Consider the following 20,331-nt stretch of genomic DNA (forward strand, 5'->3'; position numbering starts at 1 on the left):
CTAAAGACAGCACTAGCAAGCACTCTCTGCATGTGACCAAAAAAACAAAAAACAAAACAAAAAAACAGTCCATTCATGTTGGTGAAAAAATGCACCATGTCGACCAATCAAAAAATGATATGGCAACATGACATTTGGTTGTTTAGGAAGAGGGGGAAGTTTTAGGAGTGACGGCGAGAGAGAGAGAGAGAGAGAGAGAGAGAGAGAGAGAGAGAGAGCAGAAAAAGAGAGAGAGGGAGTTTTGAGATGTGAGAGATTTGTGACGTTTAGCGTGTTTGGAGTGTGTAGTTAATGTGTTGTCTTGTGTAGTTAGTGTGTAGTGTTGTGGATAGTTTTGTGTTGTGTGTCAGAACAATGAGGCGACTGCTGTCTCCAGGTAAAAAAAAACAGGATGAGTGATACACCTGCTGCTGTCAGACCTGCAGGTATCAGGCTGTGATGTTCTCCTTTATAGTGGACAGAAACTATTTTTTTGGAGTGGCACAAATAATTTGTGTGGCATCTTATTGAATGCAGAACAGCTGATTGTTCTGTAAATAGTTTGAAATGGTTATAAAAAAAGGTAAAAGGTAAATGGCTGCAAATAACTTTGTTTGCAAAACTTGTCCATATGATTTTAAAATTGACAATTTATATTTGCATTTAAAGTTATGAAATATGATTCATTAAACATGTTTGTGGTTGTTACAGTAAAAAATATAACTTTTTCTACTCTGATTTTATGGGGGTTTTTTGTCTGATTTTAGATCAATTGTGTTAATACAGTATGTCAAAATGAAAACATAACTAAATTCAGACACGTGAGGTTGTGCTGATGATACCAAACACGGTAAAGTTTTTAAAGGTGAAATGTAGAGGGAAAATCAAAAGTAGTTAAAAATGGACAATTATACCCTGGACCCCAGAGGGTTAAACATTTTTTTTAATATCCTTACACCCTCTTCCTGTATTACACTGTAAGGACTTCTTACATCATCAAAAGGGAGTACTGTACTGCCCTAAGCTTTGAAATCCTCACAGTAACTACTCAGTACTATTGGCTTGACCGTGTTCCCTGTCACTGACTCTTCATGGCTCCCCTCTGATGATAAGAAACACAGGCTATTACATCCCTGCAAAGGCCTAGAGCCTCAATGGCTTCCCTGCCGAGAAGCCACCAAGAGCTGCTCAAAAGAGGAAGAAAAGCTTTCAACAATAAAAGCATGTGTCACAGAGCTCACTGCGCCCCACTTAGCTAACAACTTCCAGTGCAGACATGCAATTAAATCTGAAACTTATATAAAATGTGAAACATGCAGAATATTGAATATTGTACACCCTAAGGCGGTATGTCAGCCCCGCAGTCTGGCTTACACTATATATCTTAATGTCACCTAAAATCACACATCAAAAGAAGGCAACCTCAAATTGTTAGAAACAAAGATGGAAGCCGCTCTGCGAGGACATGGCGTCCGTATGGTGTTGCCCAGGAACAGTGTTGAACTCAAGGACAGAGGCTAAAACCAGCAAATGCTCACATCGCACTCCTTTCACTTCTTTCACAGGCTCGGGTTACTCGTTGAATAACAGACACGCTTGTGGGCAGATGATCTAACTGGAAGGAGGTGATTCCACTACACTCCCTCTCAGCGTGCTCACAGATACGCACAAAAGAAACCACTCTTACTGCAATGTTTCCATCTCCAGCTGACACCCAGCGGGCGAGGGACTCACCCCGTGAGGACGACCACGAAGTCCATTACATTCCAGCCATTGCGGAGGTAGGAGCCTTTGTGAAATGCGAAGCCCAGGGCGATGATCTTAATGGCGGCCTCAAAACAGAATATTCCAATAAAGTAGGGCTCTGTGTCGTCCTGCAGAAAGACAGAGAGAATCAGAGAGGGGATGAGACCAGCAGAAGAATATCTTTTTGTTGGAGGTAGGAGAGTGTTTACTGAAGCATTAAGTCAAAGAGCAGGGGGTGAATAAAAGAGAGGGAAAAAACTTCTTTCACTTTTTGTGCCGGCATGAGCAGAAATGCAGGAAGTGAAGCTCTCTTTTGGATGAAAAGACAGTAAATACTGGGAAAACAAATATCCACAAACGCAGGATGATCGTATGGGGGTTTTGTAAATTAATGGCGCCCCAGGCATGCACATTTAATGCATTCAAACAAAAAATGTAGCTTCAACTGAATGCAGACAACTACATGTGCAAACAAAAAATTAAACAAGCTGTGTGTTCTGTTAAAATGTCACATTAAATATCATCAGTGCTGCGTGACTCCAAAAAAAAGGGCAACCTCTGCTGAGGCCATGCAACAGGGCACTTTAAATGGAATAGAGGGCCTTTCTGTCTCACCAGTGAGGTAACAAAACCAAAACTAGAGGTCAGGTAGAGTATCTGGCTCTAAGAAATGGCCACTTAGGCTGACCAGAGAGGCATTTGAGGTACTTAGCCTGATAGGGCAGCAACAGCAAAGGCACTTGGCCATTTCTTGTATGACATAAGAGAAAAATAGGGAAGGGAAATCTTGCTGCAATTATGTTGGTAGATGGGCAGAAAGAGGAAAAGGTGAGGTGGGGACTGACCAGAAGGTCACTTAAAGTACTCGTGTAGCATTTGAGGTTCCTAATAAAGAATCAGATCCAACTGAAAGGAGTCTGAGTGCTTTATTTGCCCTTATTGTGTAAAATACAAAGCAAATGAAAGGCAGCTTCTTAGGATCCTAACCACAGACTGTATATAAAAGACGGATGTAGCCACTATAATGTCATTGAATGGTTTGCATGGTGATTTGGAGCCAGACATAAGAGATGGATGGATCTCGCTGAGAAACTCTCATACAGTTTTGACTTGTGACTTATGAAGCTGCTAGAAAGCACGGCCTTGTTCTTTGTCTCTACTCTTATTGTGATGAAAATTTACAAAAAGAAACATCCTGATATGTTAACTAAGACTTACAACCAGCTATTGAAGCAACAACCACATCAGAAAGGTGTTTACTGAGATCATGAATCATGAAATGAGCAGCTGAGCCATTTTTCCATAGATATCTACAGAGCTGCCCCCTGCTAACCATGAGAAAAAATTCAGGTATAAGACCTCAGATTAAAGACTTTTAAGTTACGTAAGTCTTTTATAGACAGCCGTTGAAGGTTAGTTGGGCACAAGCATAGCATTAGAAACTTCCAGGGAAGAGCTTGACCCAACCAGAAAAGAGCTCGGACTGTTCAAATGCCCTGCTCATGTGTCATGGGAAAATATAAGCAACCAACCAGGTTTTCAAGGTGTCAGCCAGAAGTACCAAAAACTGGAGCATTTGGACAGTCAAACTGGTGCTTAGAGCAACAAGAGGAGCACAAAAATGAAGCATCGCACTGGCAGGCAGGAGCAATTACAATAATTGGAGATAGCAGGGCCAAAAAGTCAGTTGGACCAACAAATAGGGCCAGTGGTCAGAACACATTGGAGCAAATGGAAAGGCATTTAAGAGGCCCCGTGGCGTGACAGCCCATTCTTATTTCCTGGGTGTCAAATGCTGCCATTCTGTCACAGCTGCTGGAATCTCACAGACACGAGGTCATGACGTGCTGGGTTATAACCATAGTCTCACTGGTTTCACATCCAGCTGGTCAATTATACATGTTTGTAAATAGCAACTTAATGTCACACGTAAATGCACTTCATTTTTCAGCATGCTTCATTAAATGCTGTGTATTATTAACCTAAACTAGGGGTGTCAAACATAAGGCCAGCTTGCTAGAAATGCTGAAAGATTTATTTCTTTCATACGGCAGCATGTCAATGTCATGTGAAAAAAAACGAGAGGTAATGTTGACATTGGACTTCCTTTTTCTCATAAGATATCTCAGGGATTAAATGCTACAACACCGTGAACTGTTAAACTCCTTTAGATGAACAGAAAGGGCCGTTTCACTGGTCCGGCCCTCTTAAGATGAAAGCAGGCTGTATAAGTCACAACACTATGACTTTTTCCTAAACCTCACCACGCAGTTTAGCCTTCTACTTTCACAAAATAAGTGTAAGTACAAAGTGAAGGAAAAGGAAATGAATCAGCAAGTGAAAACAAAGCAAATCAAACTGGGAAGCACAAAGTTCCCAAACAGGACACGCACTGAACTTTAGGAGACGGCTATTATCTCCTGGCATCTAACGCTGCTGTTGCAGAATGGCTGTAACGGACGCCTGGGATGAGAACGTGCTCCGACACGGGCCAAATGTTTGCACTCACATGGCAACACGTATGACTGGGCAGTTTATTTGAGCACTGCACTACTCTCTAACCATGTCAAACAAGCAGCTCTGGGTCACAGCGGAATAATTTGCACTACGTGGTTGAGCTAACCCTGGGCTGTGCTGCAAGTAAAGGAGCTAGCTCTGGCCTGTGTGGCAGGACACTCTTTGCCTTTGCCTCCCCATTAATATCTCAGAGAGCCTGAAGCGACGCACAGGGCACGAGCAGAGGATATCTCACGCCTACACTTTGCCTTCTCTCCCCCCTCCATTTTTTGTATCTCTCTCTCTCTCTTGCTCCCAGCATGCTACAAGCTGACAGACAGTGCCCCCAACCCCCAGCCTCACCCAGCCTCCAACATAAATAATCACATAAAAGCAGTGTGACAGGCCCATGCACTATAAGAAGGGTGACCTTTTCTATACCCCCTGAGTGAGTACAGTGAGCACATGATATAGATATGTTGGATGAGACAATAATCATACACAAAGAAATTGAAATCTTTACATACATAGCGGTAGGAATTTTGGGAATCATAAAAAAGCCTTCTGAAAACAGCTAAAGAATCCTCTGTGGATCATGGCATTAAAGCCCTGCAATGGATGTGAAGTACTCTCACTGAATAGCTTCTATCATCACTTCCACTTACAGCATGCCTGCTGGTCTATTGACAGAGCTTCATAAACAACAAAAAAAGAAAAACCTGATCCCTTGTTCTAATTAAAAGGCATCTTGTTGCATTACATCCTCGAGGTGGAGGAGGCAGCGAGAGGATGCTTGTTTTCCTTCTTTGTGTAACCACTCTAATCACTTCCTCGTGCGCGTCTTTGCTGCTGAATTAGCATCACGACCATCAACAGCAGCAAGGTGGTTGAATATGTGAGGAATTCATTGACTTTTTCCACATCAAGCTGTTGCTCTTCGTAGCACTCTTTGCCTTGCTATTTTTAAGGCTAAATTCCCCTCGGCCACAGCACCCTCAAACTCAAGAGGAACAAAGTGCTGGAGCATGCAGCTATGCATGCACAATTACTGTCCCCGGCATATATCACACTTGACCTCACTGTGCAGCAGTCTCTTTTGTTTCTCGTGTCTCTTTTGACTGGTCAGCGGTGCGACGTGACCGTCAGAGTTCAAATGCTGGTTTAAATTGCATATGTGAGAATGGCAGCAGGAGTTGTGATAGGATGAGGAAGAAGAAGAAGAAGAAAAAGGGGGGGGAAACAACCAATCACAGCTAAACACACCAAATGAACAAAAGTAATTAAGCAAGTGCAGATCAATATTTGGTAAGATGCTAATTAACTAGTTGGTTACTCTTATTGATAGCTTATTGTGCAGGATCATTTATTAGACCATAGTGAAGAGCTTTGTTTTAATCAATAACCACCTGATAACCATTTTTGATGTTCAGTAGGATACATTATTTCAGCATTTTTCTACCTTTCCTTCTGGGATGCTCACTTTAGGGTTCATCACAGCAGGCCGTTTGCCTCCTCTGTCACACCAACACTCCGCATGTCCTCCTTCACTACATATGTGACCCTCCTCTGTGGTCTTTTTCTTTTCCTCTTGCCTGGCAGCTCAATCTTCAACACCCTTTGATTTCCACTCTCCCTCATCTGTACATCCAAACCATCTTAGCCTTGCCCCTCTTCCTTCTCCAAACTGCTCAGCCCGAGCTGTCCCTCTGATGTATTTGTTTCTAATCCAATCCGTCTTGCTCTGTCTTTCAACAAGGACTAACTGTTGCATTTTGAAAACATTGGTTATCGCTGTTTTCTGATACAGCTCAGTTTCCATAAACCTGCACTGCTCCTCCTAAGGCTATAGGGAACTGCTGAGTTTCTCACTCGTGATTTAATTTCTCTTTTTTTCCACCATGATTGCAGAACTATCTCACTGTGGGTGTTACTTTCCTCAATTTAACATATTGCCACTTTTAGTGAATTTGTTCTTTCACTGAATCTGACTGGAAACTGTGCCTCTCAATAAGAAGAGGAGCTGCTAACTGCAGTAGTAGTGTGCCATGGTGAATTTCGAAAGTGTGAAGGAGGTTATTAAAGTGTCAAATACAAGTGAAGGAATCACTTTTGATGTTTACCACAAGAATGTTATTTGTTAATAAGGATTATAGTAGTGCCATGAAAGGCCCATACTGAGCATGCATAAATACATAAAACCAATAAGCAGAAAACTGGAGATTAATAAGTGTCGAATAATTAGCAATTAGTAAATGTGTGCACTTAAAATAAAGTGTTGCCCAATATTTTTGTAAATCTGACACCTCCAGGGAAGGGACAGAAAATCAACGCGTGAGCGATGCGACCTTAAAGAGATGGACTTACCAGGCGCTCTGACATGGGCGTCTTGTCACCGGCGGGTAGATGCTGCTCCAGGGCCAAGACGATGCAGTTGGCGATAATTGTGGCCAGGATCATGTACTCAAATGGAGTGTGCAGAGTTAAGGAGCAGTTATAAATGATGTCACATGTATTTCATTTCAGTATGTCTGAAAACCTTCTTAGCACTGATAAACTACTTTATACTGATGAATAAACATCACATTTTTGTAACTCATCTATTCTGATGGAATAAGGAAGCAGATTCATGGCGGTTGCACAGAAATGATCCTGCATGCTCCTGTGCTAAACTTGAATTTAGATGCATTCTGTCCAACTAAGCATAAATTTTCCATCACGCTCTGGTTGAAGGCCTTTTGTGGAAAGAAAGCATCCTATACTTGTGCTCATGATCCTTCCAGATGGTTGACCACTTCATTCTGTCATTCATTTTCACTCAGTCACTGCCCTGAGGGTCAGTGCCTATTGAGGGTCCATGAATCACAAGGGAATTGGAAGCTGATAATCATAACAGCAAAGATATGGATAAAAATACTGAGCTGCTTTACTTATCCTGAATATTTCAGGAATGAGTGTGAACGCGGTGATTATTTTATTATCTTGTCCAGTGGAATATCAGAGGTTCCGCTTCATATTAGCCCATAGAGGGCACGGACAAACTGATAAATGCTGTTATTTGATTAGAGCTAATGTTGTCCTCATTGTCGCCCACAGAGCAGATCCAGCTGTCTGGTCATGTTCATCACACAAGCCCTGTGGCTTCCCAGACTAAACAATTTCAACACAGAAATATATAACCTCTCTCTGAGCTTATAACCTACAGTGGAGTCTTTAAGAGACATTAAAATATGAAAAAAAAAATGTTTGGGTGTTTCTGGCACAACCAGGAGTAACAAGCCACCAAGTTAAAACCTGAATCTTTGTCAGATGATGGCTGATTCTTTTTTGTTCTCCAGGTGTACTTTTTTTCCCCTTCACACAAATAAAACCTGAATGTGATCAGAAAATAGAATTTAAACCCTCAGCAGCAAAACTCATGCCTGTTGTTTAGATGCAGATATCAGTTTAGCTTTTTTTTTTTTTTTTACATTTTAAAAGTTAATGTTGCATTATATATATGAAAAAATGTGAAAATGAGATTATTATTATTATTACACCTGTAACTCTCTAAAACGTTTTTAACGTTTAACATCATTAAAACAGCTACAAACCTACTTTAGGGGGGGATGAAACTGAGTCTTAAAATCGGGGGAGATGAGATTATTTCTTGAGATTTTTTTTTTTTTTTTAAATGAATGAAAGACTCAGAAACACGCTGCTGATGATCAAGTCTTTCGCTAATTTTAAGAGAGCAAACTGCGATTATAAAAGTGACCACGACTCCTCGAAGAGGACTTTTTTTTTCCTTTTCTTTTTCTTTTTTTTTCTTTTTTTTTGCAGTGTGGAATAAACGGCGTGGAGCGGGGAGCGTGGGCGAGTTCAGCACCATGGAGAGGGCTCCCGACTAAGACAACGAGGCGTGCTGCTATCCTGAACGAGCGCTCTCTGTTTTCTACTTAAAGTAAACTGCGCTTCTGCCCCCCCCCCCCCCCCCCCCAAACACTCAATACAGTGTAGGAGAGCACGGGGACACTAGGGCGGTTAAGCGCAAGCCACATCGCCCCTTTTACGCACGCATCTCTTCATTGACTCGTAGCTGTGCGGATCAATAGCGATGTTTGATCGTGATTAACCACCGCTGTCAGTGCCCAGCGAGCAGTTTACAGCTGACATACTGATAAAATAACTTCTCGGTATATATGTGGGCGCCGGGAAGGTGGGGGTAATAAAAGAGGCAGCACAATAGGCGGATGTGAAGTCTTTTCACTGCCCGCTGCTGTTCAGAGAACAGCTTTGTGTCATGTTGAAGGGAGATAAGAAGCGGGGCGACAGGTGTAGCCAGCGTTGCGCGGAGGGGGATAAAGAGGGGACAGTGTGTTAGCGGCTACTCCACGGGCGTAAATAGCTGCACATTCAACACTAGAGAAGATAATCCACATCTAAACTTAATAGCTTGGCAAACAGGCCTGCAGGCGGTGGTGTGGCTCTGCTTTTCAACCACTGTGCCTCTAGGCTACAGATGCACCTGCTCTGTGCGTCAGGAAGGATATGGCCACTCTGTTATTCGCTTTGCATACTTCCTGATGAGGTTGTCCTCGCGGAAGATGAAGAGGGAGCGGTTGACGGTGAAGCAGTTTTGTTTGACAGGGTTCGGGTTGTAGATGGCCATCGTCCGGGCTCTCTGGGCCATCGACTGCTTGTACATCCTCTGCCCACCGGGAGCGCCACCACCCCGGGCGCCTCCTCTCCCAGCGCCCGGTCCACCTCTCCCTCCGCCGCCTGCGCTTCCTCCATAGCGGGTGGGTAGATCTTCTGCGAAGCGAGCCATTCTGGAAACGCACAGATCCAAAAGGGGAAATCCAAAGTGGTGTCAGTGGAAATGGAGGGGAGAAGCATCACAACAAACACGCTTCATACAAACCACTGCTCAGCGTTAGTGTGAGGAGAAAGCGCCGCGTTTGGGAAATAACAGATAAAAGGTGGCCTCACTGAAAACCACGCTCTCTTGATCCTTTCCATTCATTCATCTTCGGCGAAATTTAAAATGTTAAAGTTTTCGAGCCGCAAAGCACTTCCGATGTAAATCACTCCGTTGAGGCTGTTGCATCCATTACAGCTCAAAGTGGAGAAAAATCAGGCTGAAATAAGATCAGAACATCCTGTCTCAGTCTCAAATCCTGTCAGCATCGTCTCCAAACACCAGTTGAAATGTCAGGCGGTCAAAAAAAAAAAATACCAGGTGGAAAAAGAAAATCCGTTTTTGCGGCTTTTCCCCAGCCGACAGCAACAATAAAACAAGCAAATCCAGCAGGAGTATTAGTCCTCTGATTTCTGTTTGGTCGCTCCCTGCATGAGGGGCTGTAGGTTTTATACCAAGTCCTCGGTGGAATAAGGAAGAGCGCATGTGACCAGAACGAGCCTATCAGTGACTGGAGCGCACAGACGCGCTCACCGTCTGCTGGCAGGTTATAATGAAGTTCAGAAAAGCCCTGAGGCTCGAACATTTCCCTTTTGGCACCAATGAGAGAAGATTAATGCTTATGAAAGACGAGGTTAAGATCCACCTTTAACATCTCACACTGCAAAACAGGTTGCGCAAGTATCCACATTCAGACCGTGGTTAGAGTAACCATGTTAGAGCTAACAAAAAATAAATAAAAAGGAATTCACTAGAAGCTGAATATATGTTAAATTAAGATGAACGGAATCTACAGAGGTGCTGAAAATGATGTGAACACTTTAGAAGTTCAGATCCAAAAACAACATCAGATCTCCTAAAAGAAGACAAAGATAATCCAGTTAAACAAAAGACCAAAAAACAGTTTGTTCATTCTTTCATTCATTCAATCCATCAGTTATTTATTTATTGGAGAAACACAGAGACTCAACGTTTCAGAAACTTTGCAACATTATTGTACCTAACTGACATCTTTTATTTTTAAGCACATTTTACCCCACACAGTGTGTATTTGTGCATATGATAGTTTCCTGTTTTTTAAAAAAAAAAAATTTGTTTTCTTTATGCTTTTGTTCCTGTTTGTCTGTCAGCAACGTTGTGTAAAATCTGTAAATCCAGTTTTCATGAAACCTTTTCTGTCTGCACTTCATGAACTAAATTAATTAAACTAGCACATTAAACCTGACCTAAAGTACTTTCAGCTTATTTGCTTATATTGAATTATTTCTTTATTTATTACTATGACTTATATTTGATTTTCAAAGGTACTTATTGTAAATTTGTTTAGCTACCAAAAGAATAGCTTTGAATCCAAAACATCAATGTACTGTGTCGAATGGCTCGGTCACTCGACAGCAGTAAAAATAAATAAATAGATTTTTAAAAATCTGTGGTTGCCTATTAAACATCACAACCAAATGCAGGTGCATGGGGTGACTAAGGCTGAGCATGCAGCGCTTTCAACCTTTGGGTGATTATTTTGATTGCACGTGTCGCATGACGGGAGGAAACCTGTCTCCAAACAATTGCAATCACTCTCAGATTTTTAACATTTGTTTTGAAGACAGCAACTAACTGAGTGATCGTACACCTGGTTCCCATCTCCAGCGACCGTTTTCCCTCGGGTGACCCCAGCAGGAGAGGTATCGACTAAAATTAAACTAAGACTGGACTGTACTTTTATGCAATACCACTTTATACAGCAATATGTGACTCTATTTAACCACATAAGTCCGTAAAAACATTCTTATTTAAAATTTTGAAGTCCCCTGAGAAAACGGGCATAGGGCCAATAAGAAATTTACAAAGTTAAAAGAACGGAAAGTGAAAAAATCTCAACATACAAACTGGTAAAGTGCTGCCCCCTGCTGTTGAAGGTTTGAATTAAATTCCGCAGAGTGGGTAATTACAAAAAGTACCTTTTAAGATGGAGCAGAGAGACTCACAGGACTGTTAATGTTTAAGTTCAGAGATTGATGGAGCATAGTAACTGTGCTTCAGCTATGTGGTGCTTAGGTTTTTGTGGATGTGCCTGTTGGATACAGATCTGAGTTTCCATTCAGGAGTTTTTAATTCACTCGCAAGATAAATCACTGGCCTTGGCAGAGGTATGCGCTCTCAAACGTCTTTCATTAAGTTACATAAATGTTTGATGGGCCTTTTTTCAACCTGACCGCATGCTCAGACTTTTATTGTTTATTTATTATTTACACACAGCATGTGTGTACAGAATGTGGGGGCACTGGATGTCAGTTAAAACTTAACTACAAGCTTTAAAGTGCTTTATTATTTTTAGGGGGTTGCCAGATTTGATCCCCTTCCTGATGCAGTTTTCCCATTTTTCCGGGGCTAGGACTGAGACGCTAGCTCATGCGCCTTTGAAGCTGGGTCGTGTGTCCTGCCAGAGCTGAGCATGGGGATATTTCACATGCATGGCAGATGTGTTAACCACTACACCAAAGAGCCACAACTAAAGTATAAACATCCTCACAGACACACGCGTGATGTTGTCTCCTCCCTCTCTCTTTTTGCTTTTCACATGGTAACGTTTCCTATTCTTCTAGCTGGGCTTACATATGTGATGAGCTTTATAGATGTTCATGCTTCCACCATTGTTTTGTATTGTTTCGTTTCGTTTTCTGCATGCGTGATCATTTTAATGAGCTGCTGGTAGTTAGTTGTTATAGGAAGGACAGTGGCTGCTACCGTGATTCAGACCGCTATAAATCAGGCAGGAGTCTGCAGAGATGAACATTAATTGCCGTTTTATGTGTGCCACTTACCGGAGACGATGGTTATGCTTTTCAAATTAGATTTGGAAACTGAATCTGCTTTGCCACTTAGATCTGTAAGTGTATTTTCTTTCATTCATCATTTTCTACGACAGTATTAATGAGTCTGAATATTAAAGTAGTCTGAATCCAGTTTCCTGTTTTACTGCATGTCATTACTTCAGCTTCATGTGAGTCACCTCCTATTAATATTCATAGAAGACTTGTTGTACCGGTGTCTTTTTAAAGCAAACAGATGATTGTTAACGGCTTGTTTCTCTATAGTTCCTTTGTGTTTATCCTTCAGGTAGCATGTGGTGTTTAAGCGATGTTCAGTTGGTACTAATGAGCCCTAAAGTGTGCCAAGAAAATATCCCTCACAGCATTACACCACCAGCAGTCTGCTGATACAAGGCAGGATGGATGTATGCTTTTATGTTGTTCATGTCAGATTTTGGTTCTATCATCTGAACATTGCAGGACAAATTGAAGCTCATCACACCGGGCAACATTGTTGTAATCTTCTGCCATCCAATCATGGTGAGCCCATGTGGTCTTAGTTTCCACTTCTTAGCTGCCAGGAGTGCACCTGGTCTGGTCTTCTGCTTCTTTAGTCTATCTGCTGCAGGGTTTCACATGTTATGCATTCGGAGACGCTCTTCTGCAAACATTGGTTGTAGCATTTCCACCTTCTCGGAGCAGTGTGATCTTTCTCCTCTGACATCTACGTAGCAGCTCTGTATTTTAACCCAGAGAACTGTCGCTCACTGGAAATTTTCTCTTTTTTTAGACCATTCTCTGTAAACCCTAGAGATGGTTGTGTGGCAAAATCCCAGCAGATCAGCAGGTTCTAAAACACTCAGTCCAACAACCAACAACCATATCACGCTCACAGTCACTGAAATCTCCTTTGTTCCCCATTCTGATGTTCAGTTTCAACTTCAGGAAGTCTTCTTGAGCTGCTGCCACATGATTGGCCGATTAGACATTATAGGTGCTAATAACGTAAAAAGTGGGTGTAAACCAAAATTATGTAGACACTGGAACACAAAACATGTGTCCACATAATTCACATTAGCCAAACAAACAAAATCTACAATCACTTTACACTCTGGTATGACTTTAATGTAATCTCATATTTGTTTAGTGTGTCATTTTATATTCATTTTCATGTTGCTTTATTAAATTTTTTATATACATATTATGCTTTAGTTTCTGCAAGTTTCTTATGCAAGTTTCTTGTATTATATAAATGGTAAATGGCCTGCATTTGTATAGCGCTTTACTCAGTCCCTAAGGACCCCAAAGCGCTTTACACTACATTCAGTCATCCACCCATTCACACACACACACTGGTGATGGCAAGCTACATTGTAGCCACAGCTGCCCTGGGGCGCACTGACAGGCGAGGCTGCCAGACACTGGCGCCACCGGGCCCTCTGACCACCACCAGTAGGCAAACATGGGGTTAGTATCTTGCCCAAGGATATTTGGCATGCAGCCAGGAGACAGCCTGGGATCGAACCACCGACCTTCTGATTAGTGGCTGACCTCCTCTGCCACCTGAGCTACAGCCACCCATATAATGCTTTAAATAGAATTTTTAATGGATTTCATGATTTTCATTTTCTTACTGGGCATCTTTTTCTTGTTTTTCTTCATTATGTAAATGAGCTCCAATGTTAGTATTACCTTTGCTTCATCTAAGTATTTGTTTAGTTATGTAATTTCTTTCTTTCTTTCTTTTTATTTTTACCTTTATACATTTTTTAAGGTTTTATAGACTACATTTAATGTTTTAGCTTCTGTAACACAGGAATTTCACAACTTTGGGGATAAATAAACTTATCTTATTTCATAAATTTAACCTTTGTCACTGTATTGCAACAGATTTTATAAAGGAAGGTGTTGCCTTTTCAGCCTGAGTACACTTCATTTTAAAGCTAAACTGCATGGTGCCGTTTATTCATGAACATGAGACAACATTTCACCATTAGCAATAAAACTTCAGACTTTTCTTACCTTTTTTGTATCTAAAGTATTCGGTTCATGTTAAAGTAGTTGCTGTGAAATGCTGATCATGGATGCAAACTCATTAGATATGACTGAGGAGACATCTGGTGGTTTAGCTGATTTACTGCAATAAGAGTTACAGACACTTGTGCTGTAGTTAGAACATTGAATCAGCAGATGTTTGTCCAGTTTTGTGCTGGAAAAGCTGTTAAAATAAAAATTAAAAAATGGAAAATATCCAGAGGCACAGGATTTGGTGACAGGATTAGTCTACCAACAGTATGAGTTCCAACCAGCCACACCTAAACTGTCTCACCTCTGATTAGTGGAGGTGCTCTTCAGGTTGTCATGCTTCTTTATGGCCTCCCGGACACCATCTCCCATTTCTCGTCTACTCATCCCGTCCAGGTGCAGAACAGTCTCGTACTTCTGTTCTGGGTCCTTGTCAGCGGATATCCATGAGGACTCCCCCTGCTCTCCAGTATCTGATGGCCCCGGCTCCTCCTCCTCCTCCTCCTCCTCGTCCTCGTCCTCTCTGACCAGCTTCTCAGGACGTTCTCTCCTGTCAGGTGACCGAGCCCAGGTGTCTAAGTACTCCGCCCCCATCGTGAGCATCCTCCAGGAGCCGAACGTGGCTGAGCGAACCGCTGGAGCATGAAACAAGTAAACAGGATGATATTTATTATTTCTGATGAGTAGACAGAGTTTATGAGTTTAATATTCTAAAGCTTAAGACTCACTGCATTGGCTGCCATTAAGAACCCTCAGATTGTAAAGAAATATATACATTATACAGGAATATATACAGGCATTTTTTTCAATTTATTTCTTCAAAATATATCGTGCAGTTTTATTTTGACTTTTGGGTGGAAAAAAATGCACACTGATTATGTAGAAGTCTAAAAGAACTCACAAACTCACAAAAAGATTCACTTGGCTTTAAAGGGTTATGTTCATTCAACTTTTTTTAATGATCATAATACAATAAAATGCTATTAAATGCTTGTTTTAAACAATCAAAGAAAAAAAAGTTGAAAACAATATAAATACACACTGCAAATTTTCAAGGCTGTATGTGTCATGGCCTGTCACATTTATATCACCAAATGTGTATATGTTAATGATTATGCACCATTTTTTCTTCTTTACAACTTTGTTTCAGTTCTGAAAGGTGCCCAGCTTCTGTGACTGCACACCAAGCCTTAGATCATCACCACTCCTCCACCGTGCTTGACAGCAGCTCACTGAACTTTAACATTTAACATGCTAACTTTACATGTGTAATGATGAGATTTATGTAGCACCTTTAAAAAAGTTTACAATATTAGCTGAAGCTGTTTGAGCATCCTGGCTCAGTAACACCTACTCGGGCCTTTTTTAATGATAAGAAAATAACTTTTTTTGTGCCGTTTCAAATTCTTCAAGCTCAAGTTTAAATCTGTAAAATCTGACATCTTAAACTCTGTATACAAAAGTAGACTAAGTTTGTCAAACTTTCCATAATCTCCCAAGATAATCTCAGCCAATTTTACAGCAAAGATTCCCAAGAACTTCCAGAGACCTGTTAAATTAAAAGGTCCTTTAAGGCCGAGACACAGCATCATGACATGCTTTTGAACAGCGAAATGACAACGCATCTCAGAACTGAATGCAATCTTCTATATCAATACTTTTTAAATGCATAGTATTCATGCAGTTACAATAAAATAAAGTTAATTTGTTTGTTAAGCTTCTTGTCATTTCTGAGACTTTAAACAGGAGCTACTGACACTTGAGTTAATCTAGAGGCCTTTACGCACCATTTACTGCCGTTATAAAGCAAAGAAATATATGGAAGGCAAACAAACAAATACATCGAATGTGAGCAATCCAGAGTTTTACGTACCATAAACCACGGTGGATCGTCTTTCTGCCCATCTGGAGTAGTGAGGAACGGCTTTCTTCATCGCTGCTCGGTAAAGCAACACAGTTCATGCAGGTCTGCTGACAGGAGGCTGCCCTGTATGGCACCATGTGAAGGGGCACCAAAGACCAAAAGAAAACTTTCTGCCACCTTGGAATGCGGAAAGGCTGCTTCCTGTCCTGCCAAGCTAAGAACCTCCTTATCAGACCAGCCATCCGCGATGCTCGGGGAGAAATTTCTCTGATTCAATTATCGACTCTGTTTTCGCTGTCCACCCTGGTAATCAGGAAGGGAGCAATCATCAGCCAGTTTATGAAACCTACAAGGCCTGCAGATGCACAGTCACTCACTTCCTGTGTTGTTTTTGCTTTTTTTGGGGAGGGGGGCTCCCTGCTGGTGCTATGGGGACATTTTTCAATCTTGGTCCACCGGGGGTCTTACAGCTTTGCTGCTTGAGTGACAGCATTTCAGCCTTTACTTTTCTGTTTTACATTTATCTGACAGCTTTACTGTGCAGAATAAAGTTTAACGTTCCAGTGTAAGAGCAATACAACAAGGGGATGATTTGATTTCCCCTACTGGATCTAAATTAAAATAGTCAAGGATATATAGTGTTGATTTAGGCTGGCCAAGAAACCCTACTAAAAATGAACTTTTGAATTATTTACAAATACTAACCACTGTTAGCTGAAAAGAGGACCATTTATCCATTTAAGCAGATTTACTTACAAAAGACAAATCTATTAAAGCTACAATTTATGAGTGTATTCTTCCACGCTTGTTTCATTTATAGCAGAGTTTAAGAAAAAGGTGTGAAACTGATGGGTCTGCTCACTCCCTTTCACAAATATTATTTAAACTGTTTCAGTTGCATGTACACTGCAAGCTGCTTTGCAACATGGCAGCAATCCAATGGACGTGACATGCATGTAGATATGGTCATGAAGGCCTGGTGAAGTTTAGACAGAGAATAAGAATGTAGAAGAAAGGTGACTTTGAATGTGACATGGTTGTTGGTTTTGTCAGTATCTCTGAAGCTGCTGATCTGCTGCGATATTCCCCCGACAACAATTTTTAGGGTTTACAGAGAAAGGCCTGGAAAAAAAAAAAATCCAATAAGCAGCAGTTCAGAGGATGACCACAATGTTTCAAACTGATAGGAAGAAACAAACCAAACAAACAATTACAACGAAGGTATGCAGAAGAGCAGCAGACCACCACACTGGGTGCCACGGTTTGGAAATTGGAAAAAAATATGAGTCTCGATTTTTGCTCCAACATTCAGAAAGTAGGGTCAGAACTGGGGATAAACAACATGACAGCATGGCTAGTAGAGCACCCTTGGGATGTGGTAAACAGAAGATTCCCATCATGGATGTGTATGTGTGGATTAGTTGTCTCATCTGTAATATGATGAATATTCGATGAAAGTAGGAAACTCCCATTAACCACACAATATACAACCCCCCACCGCCCCAACAAAACCCAGAGAAGATCCTATTTTATCATGCCTAGTTTAGTCTATTAGGTTGTATATTTTGGCATCACATATAAAGCTTTGCACACCAATCTTTATAGCTGATTCTTCCCCCCACAGGGCTATACCGACCAAGATGAAGTAAACAAAGGGTCACACATTGGTCATTTGAACTGAAACATGAGACACGAGCACTGAATAATGTTTAACTACATGACTTTTGTAGACTTGATTGGCCAGAAAGCCCAGAACATTTTGTTCCTTGTATCAAAAAGCAAGAGCTCTCTGTTAGAAGAAGTTGATTTTGGTACTTACAGTCTAAAAACCGCTACAGAAATGAACTCATGACACAAACAAGATGCTTTAAAAATCAAAACTTATTAAAAGGAGGCTGCGTATGAAGTGTCAGCCTCTCAGGTGCTGAATATTTAAGCCCATCTGTCAAACCTGGGCTGCTACTCAGTTTGTGCTGGGTCAAAGTGCCTGCAGGCTTCACCTCTTTGAGTAATGCGTTTGTGGTTGACAAAATAAAAGCTAAGAGGAAGCAGTTTCTGTTCTAGCACATTTTCAGGAATGCATTCAAGCAGAATCCAACAAATGAAGCATAACAGGAAAAATGCATTAGTATTAAATTTATTGAAAAAGATACAACCAATCAGATGGATGGTTCACGGTCCAGAAATATGTAACAGAACATAATGGAAGTGCATTTTTATAACCTTTTTTCCACCTATACCTTTCAAGACTTTGCACAACAGTCACTGCTTTACTAACAACATTTAAAATGACAGGTTGGCTTCTGTCGGCAAAAATCATGAAACTAAAATCGACTACGGCAACTACAATTAGAAAACTGGAGATAAAATTAAACTTAAAAAAAACTTTAAAACATTCTCTTATTTTACAAATTATGTTCACTTGGGTAATAAAAATGAAAACAAAAGTAAAAACCTTTGTCAGCACCATTTTCTTTTTTTTCCTTGCTCATTTTCAGTTTAAATCAATTCGTCAACAAGAACGGCGAAAACGTCCGGCACGTTTCACACCCCGTACACATGCTCAATAAAAAGGTCAGCCAATTTATTCAGACTAGAAACGCCTCAATGCTGAGGAATGGATTAACATTGTTCCACTTTACAACCTATAACCACTTGAGGAGCAAATTAAAAGCAGTCCACTTCTTTCTCTTTAGTAAATTCATCTTCAGGTGTCGTGAAAAATGTCTGAAATGTCCTTTGAAACACTCAAAGATGAATGACACCAAAAAAAGTGGCAACATAATTTAATATTTATCAGCTAGTTTTGCTGGAATGGTTCATGGTCAATAACCAAAAAGGTCAGAAAAGTAACACCCAGCTGTGCGCTGGGGCTGTCTTTGCAAAAGACAATATTACCCTTAATCAGTGACCTCAAATTCTTTGATGACTTTTGGAAAAGTCCACTGAAAATCCTCAGTCGTGTCAAAAAAACAAAAGAAAAAAAAAAAAAAAAAAAAAGGGTGGGGGGGTGAAAAAGGGAAAAACAAAAGCGCACAGTTCTGCTTTCCAGCAAAGTGAAGTATGAAATGTAAAGACTGTTTTATCGTCTCTGTGGAGTTTACTGTGCGTGATGACATCACCCCCTGCTGTTCACATTACATACGGCGGAATAATAGAGCAGGAGGTTAGTCCAGGATGTGATTGTGCATCTCGTCTTTAGGTTCTCAACGAAGGTCAGTGGTCCGTGGTTTCAATCCAAAGTGGAGATACAGTACAAGTTCACCAATGAAAGTTTAAAGAGGATGTGGACTGGCGTCCCCGTGTGTCCGTCAGTACACGAGGCCAAACTTAGTGTGTGGAGCGTTTGTTTTTGTTTTTTTTTGTTGTTGTTGTTTTTTTGTTTTGTTTTTGTTTTTTTTAGGAGGGACTGGAAGGACTGTTGGAAGAGCTGGTGTCAGGCGACGCGCTGGGCTGCTGCTGGTCCTCAGGTGTGCTGTCCGCCTGCAGGGACGCCATTGCTGCTGATGAGTACCTGCACTTGGATGAGCCACATTCACAGCTGAACACCTTGCTTTTGACTTCCCAGAAGTGGTCACCATAGTTAAATCTGAGAGGAGGACGACAGGAGAAAGGAAATGTTTACATAAAAGTGCTGCTATGCAACCAAAACTACATTCATCTTACAGCCAAAAGCTTCTCGCTGGTTCACGGCAGTTCTAAATGTAAATCTAAATGCTGTAAATTCACAGCAGTTAAAAGGTAATTTATTCAAATATTGCTTGCAAATACAGTCAGCAGTGGTTAAAAGTTAGCATTTTTTATAAATGGTCCATCCACTTTCTGCTGTTTATTGAGGTATGCCACTGACACTGTGGCAGTGTCAAATCAAAGCTCTCCAGATCCCCTTCAGCTCTTCAGCTGACATTCCAAAACCAGTTCAGAGACACAATCTCTCCAGTGTGTCCTGGGATCTCCCACCCAGGAAGCTTCCTCAGCTAGCTCATTGTGATGTGGAGAAGCAGTGGGTCAACCCAGGGCCCCGTGCCTCATTCTTGCATCCCACTGAATGATCCGTGTCCTGAATGGTGACACGGATCATTCAGGAGAAAACTGCAGCAAGTCCGGCACGTCTCAAGAGCCAGTATAAATGGCAATGGTACCATGGTGGCCACAAACCAGGAGCTCATTTCTGCCACCTGATCCATGATGTCACTCTTTCAGTCACTACCCACAGCTCATTTCCCATACGTAAGTGTTGGAACTCTTAAATAGCCGTGCTGATCTGTAGCAATTCATCACTATGAGATTACTAGACCCCCAGAAACGTATTTATTTTGCTCTGCTGTCTTGTACAGCGTTGTTGTTTTATAACTTTGTTTGTTTTCCTTTGTTTTATTTGTTCAGATTTTCTAAGGGGTGGGGGACAAAAAAAACAAACAGACAACAAAAAAACAAAACAAAAACAGGGGACTCTATGTGTTATAACAACAACAACAACAACAAACACAACATTGCAGAAAAACAGATAAACA

At 41.2% G+C, this 20,331-nt stretch overlaps 2 protein-coding genes across 3 annotated transcripts in view; both read right to left on the reverse strand.

The window, feature by feature from the left end:
• The window catches only part of cacna1bb (calcium channel, voltage-dependent, N type, alpha 1B subunit, b), a 226,641-nt gene extending 217,117 nt beyond the window's left edge, over positions 1-9,524 (reverse strand). Inside the window, exons 1-3 of the mRNA XM_063478885.1 lie at positions 8,751-9,524; positions 6,586-6,691; positions 1,714-1,853 (exon numbers count right to left, since the gene is read on the reverse strand). Coding sequence (XP_063334955.1) covers positions 1,714-1,853; positions 6,586-6,691; positions 8,751-9,028 — 524 coding nt within the window. The 5' untranslated portion in view covers positions 9,029-9,524. The remainder of the gene's footprint in view (positions 1-1,713; positions 1,854-6,585; positions 6,692-8,750) is intronic.
• An 8,420-nt stretch (positions 9,525-17,944) lies between these two features.
• ehmt1b (euchromatic histone-lysine N-methyltransferase 1b) overlaps positions 17,945-20,331 on the reverse strand; it is a 38,823-nt gene continuing 36,436 nt past the window's right edge. For both annotated transcript variants that reach the window (XM_063478887.1, XM_063478886.1), the window contains exon 26: positions 17,945-19,406. In XM_063478887.1, coding sequence (XP_063334957.1) covers positions 19,217-19,406 — 190 coding nt within the window. In that variant the 3' untranslated portion in view covers positions 17,945-19,216. The remainder of the gene's footprint in view (positions 19,407-20,331) is intronic.

Source organism: Pelmatolapia mariae, linkage group LG7 (assembly GCF_036321145.2).
Source record: "Pelmatolapia mariae isolate MD_Pm_ZW linkage group LG7, Pm_UMD_F_2, whole genome shotgun sequence".
NCBI classification, from domain to species: domain Eukaryota; kingdom Metazoa; phylum Chordata; class Actinopteri; order Cichliformes; family Cichlidae; genus Pelmatolapia; species Pelmatolapia mariae.